General features: G+C 43.6%; 2 protein-coding genes across 2 annotated transcripts in view; one reads left to right on the top strand and one right to left on the bottom strand.

Moving 5' to 3' along the window:
* Nucleotides 1–19474, bottom strand: part of eif4e2 (eukaryotic translation initiation factor 4E family member 2) — a 400744-nt gene that overhangs the window by 230709 nt on the left and 150561 nt on the right. The gene's annotated exons all lie outside the window — the stretch shown is intronic.
* prss56 (serine protease 56) overlaps nucleotides 1–19474 on the top strand; it is a 49439-nt gene that overhangs the window by 13776 nt on the left and 16189 nt on the right. The window contains exons 7-11 of the mRNA XM_078410140.1: nucleotides 4810–4969; nucleotides 6986–7128; nucleotides 10614–10773; nucleotides 13905–14093; nucleotides 16719–16886. Coding sequence (XP_078266266.1) covers nucleotides 4810–4969; nucleotides 6986–7128; nucleotides 10614–10773; nucleotides 13905–14093; nucleotides 16719–16886 — 820 coding nt within the window. The remainder of the gene's footprint in view (nucleotides 1–4809; nucleotides 4970–6985; nucleotides 7129–10613; nucleotides 10774–13904; nucleotides 14094–16718; nucleotides 16887–19474) is intronic.

Genomic DNA, 19474 nt, shown 5'->3' with positions numbered 1-19474 from the left:
CGAAATGGTCGGTGAATCTAAATAGTCGGTGAGTCTCAGAAATGTAAGGCCCGTTGGGAACAGTGAATGCAGTCGATCAGGTTAGACGAGGTGCACGTGAACCTCTGACTCACCTGCAAGGAATGCTGGGGTCCCTGGACAGAGGTGAGGGAGGAGAGAAAGGGACAGATCTTACATCACCTGCAGTTACAAGGGAGAGCACCTGGAGAGGGAGTGGTTTGGGTGGGAAGTGATGAGTGAACCAAGGAGCTGTGGAGGAAGCAGTCTCCATGCAAGGCACAAAGGGGTGGGGGATGGGAAGATGCGACAGGTGGTGAGATCACGTTAGAGGTGACAGAAATGTCGGAGAATGACGTGTTGGATGCGAAGGCTAGTGGGGTGAAAGGTGAGGACCACGGGAACTTTATCCATCTTCCATTTGAGGGGAAGGGGAGCGAGAGAAGAACTACGGGACACAGAGGAGACGTGGTTTAGGGATCTATCCTAACACAGGAGGGAAAACATGCTTACAAAACAAAGAGGACATCTCCAACGTCCTAGAATGGAAAGCCTCATCTTGGGAGCAGATTCAGCCGAGACGGTGAAATCAAGAGTAGGGGATGGCATCTTTACTAGAGGCTGGGTGGAAAGTGGTGTAGTCAAGGTAACTGTGGGGGATGATGGGTTTGTAGTAGATGTCAATCAATAGTCTGTCCCCTGTGATGGAGACAGAGAGATCAAGAAAGGGGAGAGAGGTGACAGGGATAGTCCAAGTGAATTTAAGGGCCGGGTGGAAGTTAGTGGTAAAGTTTATGAAATCCACAAGTTCTGCACAGATGCAGGAGGCAGTCATTGATGTGGCAGGGAAAGAGTCGGAGTTGTTGCCAGTGTTTGTTTGAAACAATGACTCTTTGAGGTAACCAACAAAAAGGCAAGTATAGCTGGGGCCATGTGAGACACAAAATGCTGGAGTAACTCAGCGGGTCAGGCAGCATCGCAGCAGAGAAGGAATGGGTGACGTTTTGGGTCGAGGCCCTTCTTCAAGGGTCTCGACCCGAAACGTCACCCATTCCTTCTCTCCTGGGATGCTGCCTGACCCGCTGAGTTACTCCAGCATTTTGTGTCTTGCTTTGATTTAAACCAGTATCTGCAGTTTTTTTCCTACACATGGGGCCATGGGAGTGTCCATGGCTTCACCTTTGACTTGGAGAAAATGAGAGGAGTCAAAAGGGAAGTCGTTGAGGGTGAGGCCAGGTTCCGCCAGGTTCCGCCAGGTGGAGGAGAGTGTGAGTAGAGGAAAATTGATTGGGTCTCTGTTCAAGGAAGAATCTGAGGATTTAGATTTAGATTTAGAGATACAGCGCAGAAACAGGCCCTTCGGCCCAACGGGTCCGCGCCGCCCAGCGATCCCCGCACACTAACACTATCCTACACCCACTAGGAACAATTTTTTTTTTTTTAAACTTTTGCCCAGCCAATTAACCTACATACCTGTACGTCTTTGGAGTGTGGGAGGAAACCGAAGATCTCGAAGAAAACCCACGCAGGTCACGGGGAGAAGGTACAAACTCCGTACAGACGGCGCCCGTAGTCAGGATCGAACCTGAGTCTCCGGCGCTGCATTCGCTGTAAGGCAGCAACTCTACCGCTGCGCCACCGTGCCGCACGATCTTGGGAGGACTTGGTGGAGGATGGAGTGTAAGGGGGTTGGAAGTCCATGATAAAGATGAAGCAATGGGGATTTAAAAATTGAAAGTTATTTAAGAGTTGAAGAACGTGTGAGGTGTCTCGGACAAACAGTGACTGAACAAAGTGGAATAGGATGGAACCAAGGTATTTGGAGATGAGCTCTGTGGGGCAGGAGCAGGCAGAAACAATGGGTCTGCTCAGGCAGTCCTGTTTGTGGGTTTTGGAAAGGAGATATATAGTGGGCAGTGCAGGGCCAACAGAAAGTGGAGAACTTATCAGAATACTTCATATCTGTTTTTAATGCTGAAAACGTGACTCCCAAAATCTTTGCATCATCTTTAACAGTGAAAAAGAGATGCCATAAAATTAAATCTTCTGCAAGTAATCCAATAATATTGGTACTTAGGGTAATGACACATGAGATGGCACTCAATTATAGACAATAGACAATAGGTGCAGGAGATGGCCATTCGGCCCTTCGAGCCAGCACCGCCATTCAATGTGATCATGGCTGATCATTCTCAATCAGTACCCCGTTCCTGCCTTCTCCCCATACCCCCTGACTCCGCTATCCTTAAGAGCTCTATCTAGCTCTTTCTTGAATGCATTCAGAGAATTGGCCTCCACTGCCTCCACAGATTCACAACTCTCTGACTGAAAAAGGTTTTCCTCATCTCAGTTCTAAATGGCCTACCCCTTATTCTTAAACTGTGGCCCCTTATTCTGGACTCCCCCAACATTGGGAACATGTTTCCTGCCTCTAACGTGACCAACCCCTTAATAATCTTATAAGTTTATTAATGCTGCAAAAAAGAAATGGCCATGTTTAATACAAACTGTTAGGCGATGAGCTCAGTCCGAGTTTAAGAACATCTGTCTAAGAAAGGTGTAAGCCTCAATTAGTTAGTTCAACTTCAGTTTGTAATTTATAAAAGGTTCATAAACTCAACAAGTCTATGAACGGTAGTCTGTGAAACAACATTTTGTTTCAGGTATTGGGATGGTAAGTACCTATTGTAGAATCCCAGTCTAGCTTTTAGAAATAAATATAGACACAAAAAACTGGAGTAACTCAGTGGGACAGGCCGAATCTCTGCAAAAAAGGAATAGGTGACGTTTCGGGCGAGACCCTTCTTCAGACTGAAAGTCAGGGGAAAGGGAAAGGAGAGATATAGAAAGTACATAGGACAGATGAATGAAAGATATGCAAAAAGCAATGGTGATCAAAGGAAGGTGGAGCCCACAATGGTCCATTGTGGGATGTGGGTAGGTGATAACGAGTTGTACAGACAGTGAAACTGAACAGAACGACAGTGAAACCAGGGTGGGGGAGGGACGGAGAGAGACTGGATGCAAGGGTTATTTAAAGTTAGAGTAATGAATATTCATCCCGCTGGAGTGTAAGTTGCCCAAGCAAAATATGAGGTGCTGTTCCTCCAATTTGCGTTTGGCCTCACTCTGACAATGGAGGAGGCCCAGGACAGAAATATCAATGTGTGAATGGGAAGGGGAGTTAAAGTGTTTTGCAACCAGGAGATCATGTAGACCAAGGCGGATTGAGCGAAGGTGTTCAGTGAAGCAATCACCCAGTCTGAACTTGGTCTCACCGATATATACGAGTCCACACCTGGAACAGCGGATACAGTCGATGAGGTTGGAGGAGGTGCAGGTGAACCTCTGCCGCACCTGAAAGGTCTGTCGAGGACCCTGGACAAAGTCGAGGGGGGAGGTATAGGGACAGGTGTTGCACCTCCTGCGGTTGCAGGGAAAAGTACCTGGGGAGGGGGTGGTTTGGGTGGGAAGGGACGCGTTAACCAGAGAGTTTTGGAGGTAACGATCTCGCGGAGAGCAGAAAGGGGTGGAGACGGGAAGATGTGATTAGTGGTGGGATCCGGTAGGAGGTGACGGAAATGTCGGAGGATTATATGCTGTACACGACGGCTGATGGGGTAACTGGTGAGGACGAGGGGAATTCTGTCCCTGCGCGACTGGGGGGAGGGGGAGCAAGAGCAGAGCTACGAGGTACTGAGGAGACACGAGTGAGGGTCTCATCTATGATAGTAGAGGGGAACCCCTGTTCCCGAAAGAATGATGACATCTCGGATGTACTGGTATGGAAAGTCCCATCTTGGGCACAGATGCGGTGGAGACAGAGACATAGGATGTAAGGGATAGAGTACTTGCTGGAGGCAGGGTGGGAAGAAGTGTAGTCTAGATAGCTGCCGGAAACACTAAGATTGTGATAGACGTCAGTTGATAGTCTATCTCCTATGACGGAGACGATGAGATCAAGGAAGGGGAGGGAGGTGTCGGAGATAGTCCAAGTGATCATGGAGGAATTTCTTTTTTAAAATTTCATTTTCTCCTCCATTCTGTGCTTCTTTATATATTCAATTATCATCCATTATGCAAATTGCCTACTATTGTAATACCTTTCAAGGCACATCAAACAAAATTCCTCAGTCTTTCCCACGGTATCAGTCATGCATTGCCATTATACATTGTTCATTAACCATTGCAGCATCATTTAACACAAACCAGGATATTATTGCTGGTTTAATGTTCTGCATAGAGCCAACTCCACTAAACCTTGTACTAAATACAAAGAGGCAGGTTCTATTCTTGGTGAGAAACATTTGGAAAAAAGGTAGAGGAATGTGACAACGCACACATCCAGATTTAGGGACAGTTTCTTCCCAGCTGTCATCAGGCAACAGAATCACCCTCCCGCAAATAGAGAGCATTCCTGAACTTCCAGCTGCCTCATTGGTGACCCTCGGACTATCTTTAATCGGACTTTACTGTGTTTACCTTGCACTAAACGTTATCCCCTTACCATGTATCGATACACTGTAAATGGCTTGATTGTAGTCATGTATTGTCTTTCTGCTGAGTGGATAGCATGCAACAAAAGCTTCTCACTGTACACGAGACAATAAACTAAACTGAATTGAAGTGCGGTCTCGACCCGAAACGTCACCTATTCCTTTTCTCCACAGATCTGTCTGACCCGTTGGGTTACTCCAGCTTATTGGGTCTATCTTCGATGTAAACTAAACCGAAACTGAATTTAATTTGAGTAGCAACGGAAACATGTACCTAGCTTAAAATATCAAACAATAATATATCTGTTTATTTCAGTTTAATCAAAGAACATTCAACAATGACATTGCCCTCCTGGAGCTGACAGCACCTGTAGCTTTATCAGACCATTTGAACTTTGTGTGTCTGCCAGAAAGTATTGCGGAGCTTCCTGCTGGAACAAACTGTTTCATTGCCGGTTGGGGTTCACAGTATGAAGGTGAGAAATATTTTTAAAATCCAATGACAGTCGTAGTGCTCCTGAATTAAATGTATAACAGAGCTTTATTTGTATTCTCACATTGAAAGAGAGCTCAATCTATAAGTGTAAAAATGTTGATGGATTTCATTTTGAAGTTCAGCTTTTTTACATGAAGTATTTTTCTAAGCAATGATAACTTGTTCATTAATAGGCACAAAAAGCTGGAGTAACTCAGCAGCACAGGCAGCATCTCTGAAGAGAAGGAATGGGTGACGTTTCAGGACAAGACCCTTCTTCAGACTGGTCCGAAGAAGAGTCTTGACCCGAAACGTCACCCATTCCTTCTCTCCAGAGATGCTGCCTGCCCCGCTGAGTTACTCCAGCTTTTTGTGTCTATCTTCGGTTTAAACCAGCATCTGCAGTTCCTCCATACACCTCTCATTTATGCCCTTGTATATATGACTAATTCAGTGCTGTTCTGACCCGCTTCTCATGTTTCAGCTTTAGTATTGAGAATGGATGAGTATGGGCATGGACAAAATAGTAACCATTTTCCTGTTGGGAAATGCTAACCAGATAAATATACATTCATTGGTTCAACATTTGTGGTGGGGAAACAATGTGAATACTATTAAAATCCAATGTAAATATTCAACACATTTTTGCAAATCATTCTTGACTATTTCAACATCCTGCCAACGGCTACTAATATTGCTCATATTCATCCTCGTGTAATATTTCCATTATTTAGATGATGTTTTACCTGTTGCTGCATTGCCCACTTCCATTTCACACAGAACGGAATTATTCATTGTACCATGGGGTTTGGGGAGGAATATTCCGATTGAGACTATTGATCTGTGTCATCGCTTGCATTTCCTTTACTTCCAGCTTGATGCACCTAATCAAACATCGAATCCCTTCTTTCATCAGACTGAGAGTCAGCTAGCCCACAGCCCACCTAGCCCACAGCCCACCTAGCCCACAGCCCACCTAGCCCACAGCCCACCTAGCCCACAGCCCACCTAGCCCACAGCCCACCTAGCCCACAGCTAACAATGGTCTGTTTCCTTTATCATCGTTACTTTTTTGCATATCTTTCATTCATTTGTGCTACATCTCTATAATCACCTTCTATATCTCTCGTTTCCATTTCCCCTGACTCTCAGTCTGAAGAAGGGTCTCGACCCGAAACGTCACCTATTCCTTTTCTCCAGAGATGCTGCCAGTCCCGCTGAGTTACTTCAGCTTTTTGTGTCTATCTTCTGAATACTATTCATGTTCAATTTTGATATTCAACAGTTTTCTGAAAATCATTCTTGGCTTTTTCAGCACCCCTCATGTGCTACTAATATTGACCATTTTCATCTTTTTGCATTGCTTCCCATTATTTCGATTATGCTTTATCTGTTATTACTCTGCCCACTCCCATTTCAGGCAGAAAGGAATTCTTAGTTGTGCCTTGGTGTTTTGGGATGCTAATTCACATAGAGACTGTTGAACTGTGTCATCCCTCAGGTGTCTGATGCACCTAATGAAACATTTAATGTTTCATTCCCATTGGCAGCAGTTTTTTGTTTTCATTGAAAAGCTTACACACAAAAATGTTAATCTTTTTTAGTTTTTCGAGACACAGCGCGGAAACAGGCCCTTCGGCCCACCGAGTCCGCACCGACTGACGATTCCCGGACATTAACAATAGCCTACACATGCTCGGGACAATTTTGCATGTATACATTTACCAAGCCAATTAACCTACAAATCTGCACGTCTTTGGAGTGTGGGAGAAGCCAAAGATATTGGAGAAAGCCCACGCAGATCATGGGGGGAATGTACAAACTCTGTACAGACAGCACCCATAGTCAGGATCGGATCTGAGTCTCTGGTGCTGTCTACCATGCTGCCCAATGTGGATATCACCAGGTCTCCAGAAGCTACATGAACAGTGCCTTCAACTGCAGGAAGAATCGTGCATCTGTAATAATGTAAATGGGAACATGTTGACTGGTAATTATGTTTTATTCGTGTCAACAGATGGGCCAAATGCAGATGTACTAATAGAAGCAGAAGTGCCTTTGCTGGGACAGAACGCATGTAAATCTGCACTTGGGAAGGAGCTAGTCACCAACCAAATGTTTTGTGCTGGTTACCTAACGGGCAATGTTGACTCCTGTCAGGTAAGATCTCAATACGGAAGGCATGATACAATCAGACTACATTTGTAGCTGTCTCAAACCTAACCAGTACATCTTATAGAGGTGTATAAGATAATGAGGAGAATTGATAGGGTAGATGCCGGGTCTCAGGCTAGGACAACTCCTTGGAGTGTAGGAAGATGAGGGGTGATCATATAGAGGTGTTTACAATCATGAGGGGAATAGATAGGATAGATGCACACAGTCTTTTACCCAGAGAAGGGGGACCAAGAACCAGGGGACATAGATTTAACGTGAGGGGAGAAAGATTTAATAAGAACCTGAGGGGCAACTTTTTCGTACAGAGGGTGGTAGGTACATGGAATGAACTGCCACAGAGGGTAGTTGAGCCAAATATTTTAATAACATTTAAAAGACATTTGTACAGTAGATGGATAGGAAAGGCTTTGAGGGATAGGCAGGTGGGATTAGTGTGGATGGGGCATCTTGGATAAGTTGGGCCAAAGGACCTGTTTCCATGCTGAATGCATTTATGACTCGATAAAGAGACAGCATTCAAAGTCAGTGACACAACACGGCTTAAATTTGAAGGTAACTGTTTGAAGAAAAAAAAATGTTATAAGCAATGAAACAAAATTACAGTAGATGACTTTAGTATGAATGTGCTAATAATGGGTCAAATATCATGTTTTGCAAGGTTTTCCAATAATCCACAAAAGCGATCAGCTTTAATGGTTTCTTTCTCTCTGCACAGAACACATAACGCTAATAAAACAAGGCTGATATTGTGAAGTAATGTTCTTGGCATTGGCCACTGGGAGGACACATAAGTAAATCAAAGGTTCTGCATGAATAACGAATAATGGGAAATGTTATCATCAATCAGCACACACACAAAAATATCCATAATAGACCCTTCTTTGCTTTTAACGATTTGGCTCCCAACTTTCTTATCTGTTCCAGATAAAACATATATTCCAGTAGGTGTGCTCAGCAACTTTCCCAATATATTTTCCAGCAAATAAGGCTTCTCATTAGGGAATGATTTCATGCACAGGAAATGCTTCATCTTGCCTTGATGCAGCACCTCCTGGAACATATATCTTTTCATCTCTCCAGAGATGCTGCCTGACCCACTGAGTTACTCCAGCTTTATGTGTCTATCTTTGGTTTAAACCAGCATCTGCAGTTCCTTCCTACACATCTATCTTTATGTTTTATCTGGATCACAGATCAAATGTAGGGGGTAAATTATTTAAAGCAAATTCATACCGCTGACAGGATTTATTAGTCTATATGCTGACGTAATATTTCTGAGGTCTCAGAGAAACCTATGTCAATTTTATGTGCCCTGGTCGAGTTGAAGCAGTTACTTCAGATCCTGGCTCTGGGCAGTCCATCTAATACTACTAGAAAAAGTTACAAGGTCAGAGAGCTGCAAACTACTACTCAACAATAAAGGTTTGACAAGCAAATGGCCGGTAACAGTTAACACAGCACTTCAGTGTGGTACACTGGATATTTTATATCACCTAAGAAGGGATCATTCAAATTATTACTGCTGAAAGCAGACTACTGTATCTTATGTAGACACAAATTGCTGGAGTAACTCAGCGGGACAGGCAGTATCTCTGGAGAGAAGGAAAGAGTAACATTTTGGGTTGAGACCCTTCTTCAGACTGAAGGAGGGTCTCAACCCGAAACATCACCCATTCCGTCTCTCCAGAGATGCTGCCTGTCCCGCTGAGTTACTCCAGCTTTTTGTGTCTACCTTCGATTTAAACCAGCATCTGCTGTTGCTTCCTACTATATCTTGTATTAGTTTCTCTCTGTTGCTGTTTAATAAATTTGGCATTTAGGTTGCTAAAATACAGCTCTTTAAAGCATTTACTTTCCAACCCTCCAAAGTTATGGAGGAGTATTTAGTAGCTGACAATAAAAGCAGTAAGTCAAAATGATTTTAATTATTGACTCGTGGGCTGGCCACAATTTGCTTAGAGACTAGCTAGGCAAGTTATGAGAAGCCATCCATGGCTGGAAATATATACTGGTAATAGCATATTTCAGGATATAATATCCATAATAAGTGGCAGTCTGCAATGAAATGTTACTATTTGGCATTCCTGGTTCCATCTGTGAATTTTATGGTGCAAGACGTTCATGCAAGTCCATTCAGTTTATTTCAGGACAGGGTGTTGCTAGCATTTAGAAAGTCGTTTTAAAAGGTGGAAGTAGTCGGAAGGTTAGACAGCATTTGTTCATAAATTCTAGGATCAGAATTTGTCCATTCATTCCATCAAGTCTACTCTGCCATTCAATCATGGCTGATCTATCTTTCCCTCACAACCCCATTCTCCTGCCTTTGCCCCATAACCACGGACACCCTTACTAATCAAGAATCTGTCAGTCTATGCCTTAAAAATAGCCATTATCAGCCTCCACAGCATCTGTGGCAATGAATTCCACAGATTTACCACCCTCTGACTAAAGAAATTCCTTCTCATCTTCTTTCTAAAGATATGTCCTTTTATTCTGAGGCTGTGCCCTCTGGTCTTGAACTCTCCCACTAGTGGAAATATCCTCTCCACATTCACTCTATCCAGGCCTTTCACTATTCGGTAAGTTTCAATGAGGTCCCCCTCCCTCATCCTTCTAAACTCCAGCGAGCACAGGCCCAGTGCCTTCAAACGCTCATCACGGGTTAACCAATCATTCCTGGGATCATTCACATAAACCTCCTCTGGACCCTCTCCAACGCCAGCACATCCTTCCTCAGATATGGGGCCCAAAACTGCTCACAATACTCCAAATGCAGTCGGACCAGTGCCTTATAGAGCCAGCATTGCATCCCTGTTTTTGCACTGTCGCCTTCTCGATATAAATGCTAGCATTGCATTTGCCTTCCTCACTACCGATTCAACTTGCAAATTAACTTTTTGGGAATCCTGCAAGTCTCTTTGCAACTGTGAAGAAACAGAGTTGCTGTTTCAATGTTTCAAACAGAAGACCTTCCATCAGAACTGGGAAAAGTCAGAAATAAATCAAGTTGTAATTTGCAGAGGAATTGGAGAGGGGTGGAGAGCACAAGTGGAAACGGCGGTGATAGGGGGGAGGAGAGATTGAAGGACACGTGCTGGTTGAAAGAAATGAGAATAACAAGCTATGTCTGGGGAAAGGGTGAAAATAATATTAAAAGAGACGAAAAATACAGAATCTTAAAAATATGAGATACAAGGCTGATTTTCTGAAATTGTTTAGATTTAGTTTTAGTGACGAAGAATTGCAAGTTTGCAGGTGCGTTGGGACCAAGGCAAAATTCTTATTCCTGCAATACATTTAGTACGTGAATGGCGTGCACACTCTTGCTGTCAAGGCTGCATTATATACAAGAAATCCATGGAATTTGGACAATGTTACCTCTGTGGGCTAAAGTTGGCAGAAGTAAATATTGTTACTCACAGGTGTTGATACTTGAATGAGATGTGTATTATCTCATCCTGTTACAGGGAGACTCTGGAGGACCACTGACCTACATGGATCCTGTGTCGAAACAGTATTATCTGCATGGAATTACTTCCTGGGGAGATGGCTGTGGCCAGCGAGGCAAACCAGGGGCCTACACCAGGGTACCAAGCTTCATAAACTGGATTAACAATGAAATGAAAAGTAAATATACTTTGTGCTGTAATCCCCATTCTTCCCCGTGAAAATGTACAGAATTTCTCAATTATATTCCAAGCTGAGAATAAAACGATTGTGGTGAACGTTTTAGTACAAAGACTTAGTTAGCCTGTCTACAAGATATTAAGATCCTGGAAAAGGAAATATTTTCAGAACTAGTGGGAAACAACAGGGATGGATTGGATAGATCTTTCATGAATTGGAACAATAGATTAAATGGTCTCTTTCTCTGCTGTAGAGTTCCAAGTGTTTCAGAGAGGATTAGTAGAACTTGTTTTTCACCCAGTCAGGTTGAAGTCAGGAACACACAGCCTGAGGCAGGTAATCTCACATCATTGAAGTAGTAGCTGGATAATCACTTGAATCGGCAAAGCAATCAGCTACAGACCAAGTACTGATGAATGTGATTAGTACTTATAGGCCCTTGATGGTCAGCATGCTTGACTAATCTTCTGGATTTTTTTGAGGATGTAACTAGGAAGATGGACAAGGGAGAGCCAGTGGATGTAATGTACCTGGACTTTCAGAAAGCTTTTGATAAGGTCCCACATAGGAAATTAGTGGGCAAAATTAGAGCACATGGTATTGGGGGTAGGGTACTGACATGGATAGAAAATTGGTTGGCAGACAGGAAACAAAGAGTAGGGATTAACAGCTCCCTTTCAGAATGGCAGGCAGTGACTAGTGGGGTACCGCAAGGCTCAGTGCTGGGATCACAGCTATTTACAATATACATTAATGACTTAGATGAAGGGATTAAAAGTACCATTAGCAAATTTGCAGACAACACAAAGCTGGGTGGCAGTGTGAACTGTGAAGAAGATGCTATGAGGATCCAGGGTGACTTGAACAGGTTGTGTGAGCGGGCAGATGCATGGCAGATGCAGTTTAATGTGGATAAGTGTGAGGTTATCCACTTTGGTGGCAAGAACAGGAAGGCAGATTATTATCTGAATGGTGTCAAGTTAGGAAATGGGGAAGTACAAAGAGATCTGGGTGCCCTTGTTCATCAGTCACTTAAAGTAAGCAAGGTACAGCAGGCAGTGAAGAAAGTTAATGGCATGTTGGCCTTTACAACAAGAGGAGTTGAGTATAGGAGCAAAGAGGTCCTTCTGCAGTTGTACAGGGCCCTAGTGAGACCGCACCTGGAGTACTGTGTGCAGTTTTGGTCTCCAAATTTGAGGAAGGATATTCTTGCTATTGAGGGCGTGCAGCGTAGGTTCACTAGGTTAATTCCCGGGATGGCGGGACTGTCATATGTTGAAAGACTGGAGCGACTAGGCTTGTATACACTGGAATTTAGAAGGATGAGAGGGGATCTTATTGAAACATATAAGATTATTAAGGGATTGGACACACTATAGGCAGGAAACATGTTCCCAATGTTGGGGGAGTCCAGAACCAGGGGCCACAGTTTAAGAATAAGGGGTAGGCCATTTAGAACGGAGATGAGGAAAATCTTTTTCACTCAGAGAGTTGTAAATCTGTGGAATTCACTGCCTCAGAAGGCAGTGGAGGCCAATTCTCTGGATGCTTTCAAGAGAGAGTTAGATGGAGCTCTTAATGATAGCGGAGTCAGGGGGTATGGGGAGAAGGCAGGAACGGGGTACTGATTGTGGATGATCAGCCATGATCACATTGAATGGCGGTGCTGGCTCGAGGGGCCGAATGGCCTATTCCTGCACCTTTTGTCTATTGACTATTGTCATAGGAATAGTGGGCCAAGGACCCGTTTCCTTGCCTCGTGAATGAAAATCAATAAGCTTAAGGCCATCAGCAATCTCTGTTTAGCAGTGAACAGAAAACCCTGAAATTACGTTAGCTAGGAGCATCTGAGTTCAATTCCGAATCGAACTATTGAGCCTGTCACAGCGCACATCACAGCAGTTTATAATTCTTGTGCACTTCAGGGTAGATTTAGTGTAAACTGTAAAAATTGCCCCAATGAATTTTGCTCTGTGGTTGTACTAAGCAAAAAGTTTAACTTTGCAAAACCTAATTAAAGTTTTCTAATTTAGTTTTCCAGTTTTAGAAATAAATAAGTAAAGATTACTTAGAAACATAGAAACATAGAAAATAGGTGCAGGAGGAGGCCATTCGGCCCTTCAAGCCAGCACCGCCATTCATTGTGATCATGGCTGATCATCCACAATCAATAACCCGTGCCTGCCTTCTCCCCATATCCCTTGATTCCACTAGCCCCTAGAGCTCTATCCAACTCTCTCTTAAATCCATCCAGTGATTTGGCCTCCACTGCCCTCTGTGGCAGAGAATTCCACAAATTCACAACTCTCTGGGTGAAAAAGATCCTTCTCATCTCAGTTTTAAATGGCCTCTCCTTTATTCTAAGACTGTAGCCCCTGGTTCTGGACTCACCCAACATTGGGAACATTTTTCCTGCATCTAGCTTGTCCAGTCCTTTTATAATTTTATATGTCTCTGTAAGATCCCCTCTCATCCTTCTAAACTCCAGTGAATACAAGCCTAGTCTTTTCAATCTTTCCTCATATGACAGTCCCGCCATCCCAGGGAATAATCTCGTGAACGTGCGCTGTACTGCCTCAATTATAAGGATGTCCTTTCCTCAAATTAGGAGACCAAAACTGTACACAATACTCCAGATGTGGTCTTACCAGGGCCCTACACAATTGCAGAAGAACCTCTTTAGTCCTATATTGAAATCCTCTCATTATGAAGGCTTTCTTCACTGCCTGCCTATTAGCTTTCTTCACTGCCTGCTGTACCTTCACGCCAACTTTCAGTGACTGGTGTACAAGGACGCCCAGGTCTCGCTGCACCTCCCCCTTACCTAACCTGACACCATTGAGATAATAATCTGCCTCCTTGTTTTTGCCACCAACGTGGATAACCTCACATTTATCTATATTATACTGCATCTGCCACGCATCTGCCCACTCACTCAACCTGTCCAGGTCACCCTGCAACCTCCTAACATCCTCTTCGCAGTTCACACTGCCACCCAGCTTTGTGTCATCCACAAACTTAAATGCTGATTCTCCGTACTGTCCACGAACTAAGCAGTAACATTTGGAGGATGTGACACATTCTGTGTAATATTGTTTCAGTAACCAATGGTTTAACCTGTGTGTTTGCAGAATCGTCTGGAAGTCGAGAGCCAACTTGCTTTGACTTGCATAAGCTCTCAGTGATGCAGGGGGTACAACGAAAGACTGAGATTTCTCGACTCTGTGCATATTATAGCAGGTTATGTTCACCACTGCTGGAAGCTTCAGGCTCCAGTCAATGCATTGAGGAGAGATGTAAAATGAGAATGAATAAATGCGGTAAGCATGCCTTGCTGAACAGTCGGTTCCACAATACGATTAATTTGCAATTCAGGGGAGCGGAGAAAATCAAAAATAAGCAGAATATCAACCTATGGAATTTGTTGTTCATGGGTGAATGGTTTGAAGGTGGGGACTTAATCGGTCTTTGCAAAGAATGTTGACTCAAGATGGAGGTTTCTCCTGCGTTAATCTAGAACCAAGGATAGAGGTGAAGACATTTGGAACTGTGATGAGGAGAAATTTCTTCACTCGCAGGGTGGTGAAATGTGGAACTCCCTATCATGGAGGGCGGTGAAACCAGGTCGTTAAATAAGATCAAGAAAGAGGTGGATGTCTAGACACAAAAGGAATCAAGGGCCACGTGGTGAGAGGGGGATTATGGTATTGAGGAACAGTCACGGAGATACCAGCGAGTCCTGATGCTGCAATCTTGAGCAAAACACAAAGAGGTGGAGGAACTTAGCGGGTCAGGCAACATCTGGGGAGGAATGGACATGCAACATAGAAACATAGAAACATAAAAAATAGGTGCAGGAGTAGGCCATTCGGCCCTTCGAGCCTGCACCGCCATTCAATATGATCATGGCTGATCATCCAACTCAGTAACCTGTACCTGCCTTCTCTCCATACCCCCTGATCCCTTTAGCCACAAGGGCCACATCTAACTCCCTCTTAAATATAGCAAATGAACTGGCCTCAACTACCCTCTGTGGCAGAGAATTCCACAGATTCACCACTCTCTGTGTGAAAAAAAAAGTTCTCATCTCGGTCCTAAAAGACTTCCCCCTTATCCTTAAACTGTGACCCCTTGTTCTGGAACCTTCTCAGTGAGGACCCTCTCTGGTCTAAAACCTTACTACATTTCTCCAGCCCCTTGTGTTTTGCTGAGGACCAGGCATGATGATATTGAATGAAGGAGCAGGCTCGAGGTGCTGAAGGCACTAACCTGGCTCCTATTTTTCGATGTTTCTATGTTCCTATAACCTTGGACTTTTGCAGATGTTTTGAGGTTATTGGTTACCTTTTGAGAGTGATCAGTGGACTGCTGAAATAAATCCTCAATCCATTATAGTGTCTGAATGATTTAATTGTAGTCAAACAGATTCCACTCTACCAGATAATTGCAAAAGGGATTACAAGTGAGAATCTGCCCTTAAAACTACAGAGACTATCATTATTAGAAAAGTAAACGTGATTCTGTCATAGTGCTTCTATAGTGGACTCTTTATAAAATTTACTCTATTAACAACAATTGTATTTTTTTAAACAATCCATATTTGGCTTAAATGTTGCATGATTGGTGATAGGGTGATGGCAAACTACATTTACATTGCCATACCCAACTTAATAACCATGGAAGACACAAATATTCTCCTGCAGGTGACCATAAGAGATAAGGCCTCCTATAAGGTCTCTCGTAGGTTCACGAGGTTGGCCCCTGGGATGGCGGGACTGTCATATGAGGAAAGATTGAAAAGACTGGGCTTGTATTCACTGTTTAGAAGGATGAGAGGGGATCTTATAGAAACATATAAAATTATAAAAAAGACTGGACAAGCTAGATGCAGGAAAAATGTTCCCAATGTTGGGCGAGTCCAGAACCAGGAGCCACAGTCTACGAATAAAGGGGAGGCCATTTAAAACTGAGGTGAGAAGGAACTTTTTCACTCAGAGAGTTGTGAATTTGTGGAATTCTCTGCCACAGAGTGCAGCGGAGGCCAAATCACTGGATGGATTTAAGAGAGAGTTGGATAGAGCTCTAGGGGCTAGTGGAATCAAGGGATATGGGGAGAAGGCAGGCACGGGTTATTGATTGTGGAGCCATGATCACAATGAATGGCGGTGCTAGCTCGAAGGGCCGAATGGCCTCCTCCTGCACCTATTTTCTATGTTTCTATGTTTCTATAAAGCCACACCCCTCACTCTGGAAATTCATTTCCTGCTTGTGGAGAAAATGGAGTTCAATGTTTCCTGGCTTCTCTTATCCAACCAAGTATTTCAGTTCATCTTCCAAATGAGAGCACATCAGGGGAGGACTCAAAGGTGTAATATCTGTCTGAGATCTTAATTATACTCCCTGGGTTATGTTATTCTGTTACCTCGATACTGATTAGTTCTAAGATTTTGTGCAGACCATAAAATAGTAACCTAGTAAATTGTAATAATCCCAATAAGCAAGAGTAAAACTGGAGGGCATAAGTGGGATTGTGAACAGGCCCAGCTCTGGAGTCTCATTGCCTGCACTGATGTTGAGTGAGTCATGGGTAGCCATAGCACTGTGCAAATTGGGTGACATCCCAATGGCTCTGGTAGCATTGGGAGATAACTAACTCTGAACAACCCTGAATCGCTGCTGGGATTGCAATCTCTTGTGGGTTTAATGTTTTGCTCAGATTAGAAATAACATCAGGCAGCTTTGTCAGCTTGTATAACTGATAAGATGAATACATGTCTTCTGTTATAAGCAGTAGATTGCACACATTTTTTAGTCACGTTTCTTGGCCAATAATAGTGGCTTCCAAGGAACAGTTATCAAATCTGCATCAGGATTTTAAATCAATAAATGTTAGTTAAGGGAAATGTTATTGCTCACTCAATTCTTTTTTTTTTGTTTTGTTACAGAAATCACGACATTTCTACAGAAACTGCTGGACTTGCTTCAGCCGGTCAAAGAGTTTATCCGCAGTAAAGTCGACTTTTCATTTTTGACACAGACAATCCCAAAATTCGTGGAGGAAATTTACACAAATATATTCCCTTCAAAAGAGTACTTGACAAAACATGAGAAAGGTACACTATCAACTGATGGTATTGCCTGGGGCTGTTAAAGTTAGCTTATAATTTTGTATGTTCATTTTACATTCAAACCGAACACAGTGTGGTAACAATGTCCGTCAAAGGAATAATCATTGACCATTGTTACACGCACTCAATCGGAACAACAGTAGCCAACACACAAAGTAGCTGTTTGTTTTTCAGGTTTTCCTAAGCCTTCTTCTTGGTTTCACTGTCACTCCTCACACCTAACCAGTCTGCAGAAGGGTCTCGACCCATTCCTTCTCTCCGGAGATGCTGCCTGTCTCGCTGAGTTACTCCAACATTTTATGTCTATCTTCGGTGTGAGCCAGCACCTGCAGTTCCTTCCTAACTATTTCTCATGATCTCCATGAACTTAACAGCCCATAAGTGCTTAATATCTGAGTCAACATAGGAAGATCCATCTGTACCCCTCATAATTATATGACCCTCGATAAGGTCACCCGATAGCTTCCCTCACTCCAGCGTAAGTAGTGGCAGCCTATCCAATCAATCCTCATAATTCATACACAAAATGCTGGAGTAACTCAGCGAGGTCAGGCAGCATCTCAGGAGAGAAGGAATGGGTGACGTTTCAGGTCGAGACCCTTCTTCAGAGCTCCGCTCTTGCTCCCCCTCCCCCCATTCGTACCAAGGACAGAATCCCCCTCGTTCTCACCTTCCACCCCACCTGCCAGCGTATCCAACAAATCATCCGCCAACATTTCCGTCACCTACAATGGGACCCCACCACTGGCCACATCTTCCCATCCCCTCCCCTTTCTGTGTTCCGCAGAGACCGCTCCCTCCGTAACTCCCTGGTCCACTCGTTCCTTCCTACCCAAACCACCCCATCCCCGGGCACTTTCCCCTGCAACCGCAGGAGATGCAACACCTGTCCCTTTACCTTCCACCTCAACTCCATCCAAGCCAAAAGATCAGTCTGAAGAAGGGTCTCGACCCGAAACGTCACCCATTCCTTCTCTCCTGAGATGCTGCCTGACCTGCTGAGTTACTCCAGCATTTTGTGAATAAATACCTTCGATTTGTACCAGCATCTGCAGTTATTTTCTTACTCATAATTCATATGCTCAGTCCAGGCGATATCCTTCAAAATCTTTGCTGCACCTTGTCTAGATTAATCATATGTCGCCCATAGCATGGTGACCAGAACGCTTCTTCAAGACCGAAACATCGACCATTCAGTTTCTTCCGCAGATGCTGCCTGACCCACTGAGTTTCTCCAGCAGTTTGTCTTTTACTCAAGATTCCAGCATCTGCAGTCCTTGTGACTCCATTAGAATCCCAGTAAGGCAGCTCCATTTTATGAACTGGTCAAAATGATTGTTGCTTGAGTGATACAATGTATCCCTCCCAACAACGTGGCAAACAAATTAGTTTGTATTGCATTGCTGTTTCCTTTCTCTTTTTTCATATTCTTTCTCTTTCTATCTCTCCTTCTCTTTCTAAATTCTCTGTTCCCCTTTTGCTCTCCCTTTTGCCCTTTCTCTCCTGTCTTGCTTTTTCTGTTGTCTCTTTTCATTCTCCATTGCGCTTTCAATCATTTTTTTCTGAATCATTTTAATCTTTTCCCTTTAATCCTTTTAAAAGATTTTAATCTTTTCCTTTTTTTTCTCGGCAAGAACATAGCAGGAAATGGAAGCAGAGAGTGGCCAGTCGGCCATTTGGCCACTTCAACAATCCTTGGCTGATCCATGTTGCCACTGATCGTCACATACCCTCCTTCCCAAAAATATCCAACAATCCCAGTCTTGGATAGACTTGTCAAATGCACTCTGAGATAGAGATCACAAAGATTTACAATTCTCTATACAAAGTATTTCATTATCTCTGGAAATAACTGGCCCCTTGAGACAATCAGCACCTTTACTGTTTTAGAATTTTTAGAGTTTTAGTTTTAGAGATACAGCGTGGAAACAGGCCACTTGGTTGCACCAGGTCCATGCATCAATTACACGTACACTAGGTCTATGTTATCACTCGTTCACATCCAACACATAAGGGAAATTTACAGAAGCCAATTAACTGACCTGCATGTCTATGGAATGTGGGAGGAACCCAGAGCATCAGGAGAAAACCCATGCAGTCACAAGGAGAACGTACAAACTCCGCACAGTCAGCGCCAATTGTCAGGATCGAACCTGGGTCTCTGGCTGTGTGAGGCAGCAGCTCTACCATTGTGCCATTGTGCTTCTTTTGTCTTATTCCCTTTCTTTCTGCCCAGGTGATTAAAACAAAGAGAGCATTGAAGATATATTAACCATATGTTAGACGTACTCCAAAATGCTCCGTCTCCTTCCATTGTGAGAAGGGGATGGGCCATCATTAATGATTATTGATATTAAGGATATGCATCATCTGGATAACATGCCTCTGTCGAGTCTATTCATAAGCAGTCAAATGTATGTTCCTGCGTATGTCCCTGACGAGTTAATTACTGGATATCATTGCAATCACTAGGGCAAGTGCCAACACATCAAGGAGTGAGTGTAACGTGTAAAAGGCCAATTGCTATTTGGCTGGTCCATACGCTGAAACAATATTCAAGTCCTGCGTGTTGG

The sequence above is a fragment of the Rhinoraja longicauda genome, chromosome 13 (assembly GCF_053455715.1).
Source record: "Rhinoraja longicauda isolate Sanriku21f chromosome 13, sRhiLon1.1, whole genome shotgun sequence".
Lineage (NCBI taxonomy): Eukaryota > Metazoa > Chordata > Chondrichthyes > Rajiformes > Arhynchobatidae > Rhinoraja > Rhinoraja longicauda.
This window is presented reverse-complemented; position numbering and strand designations above follow the sequence as displayed.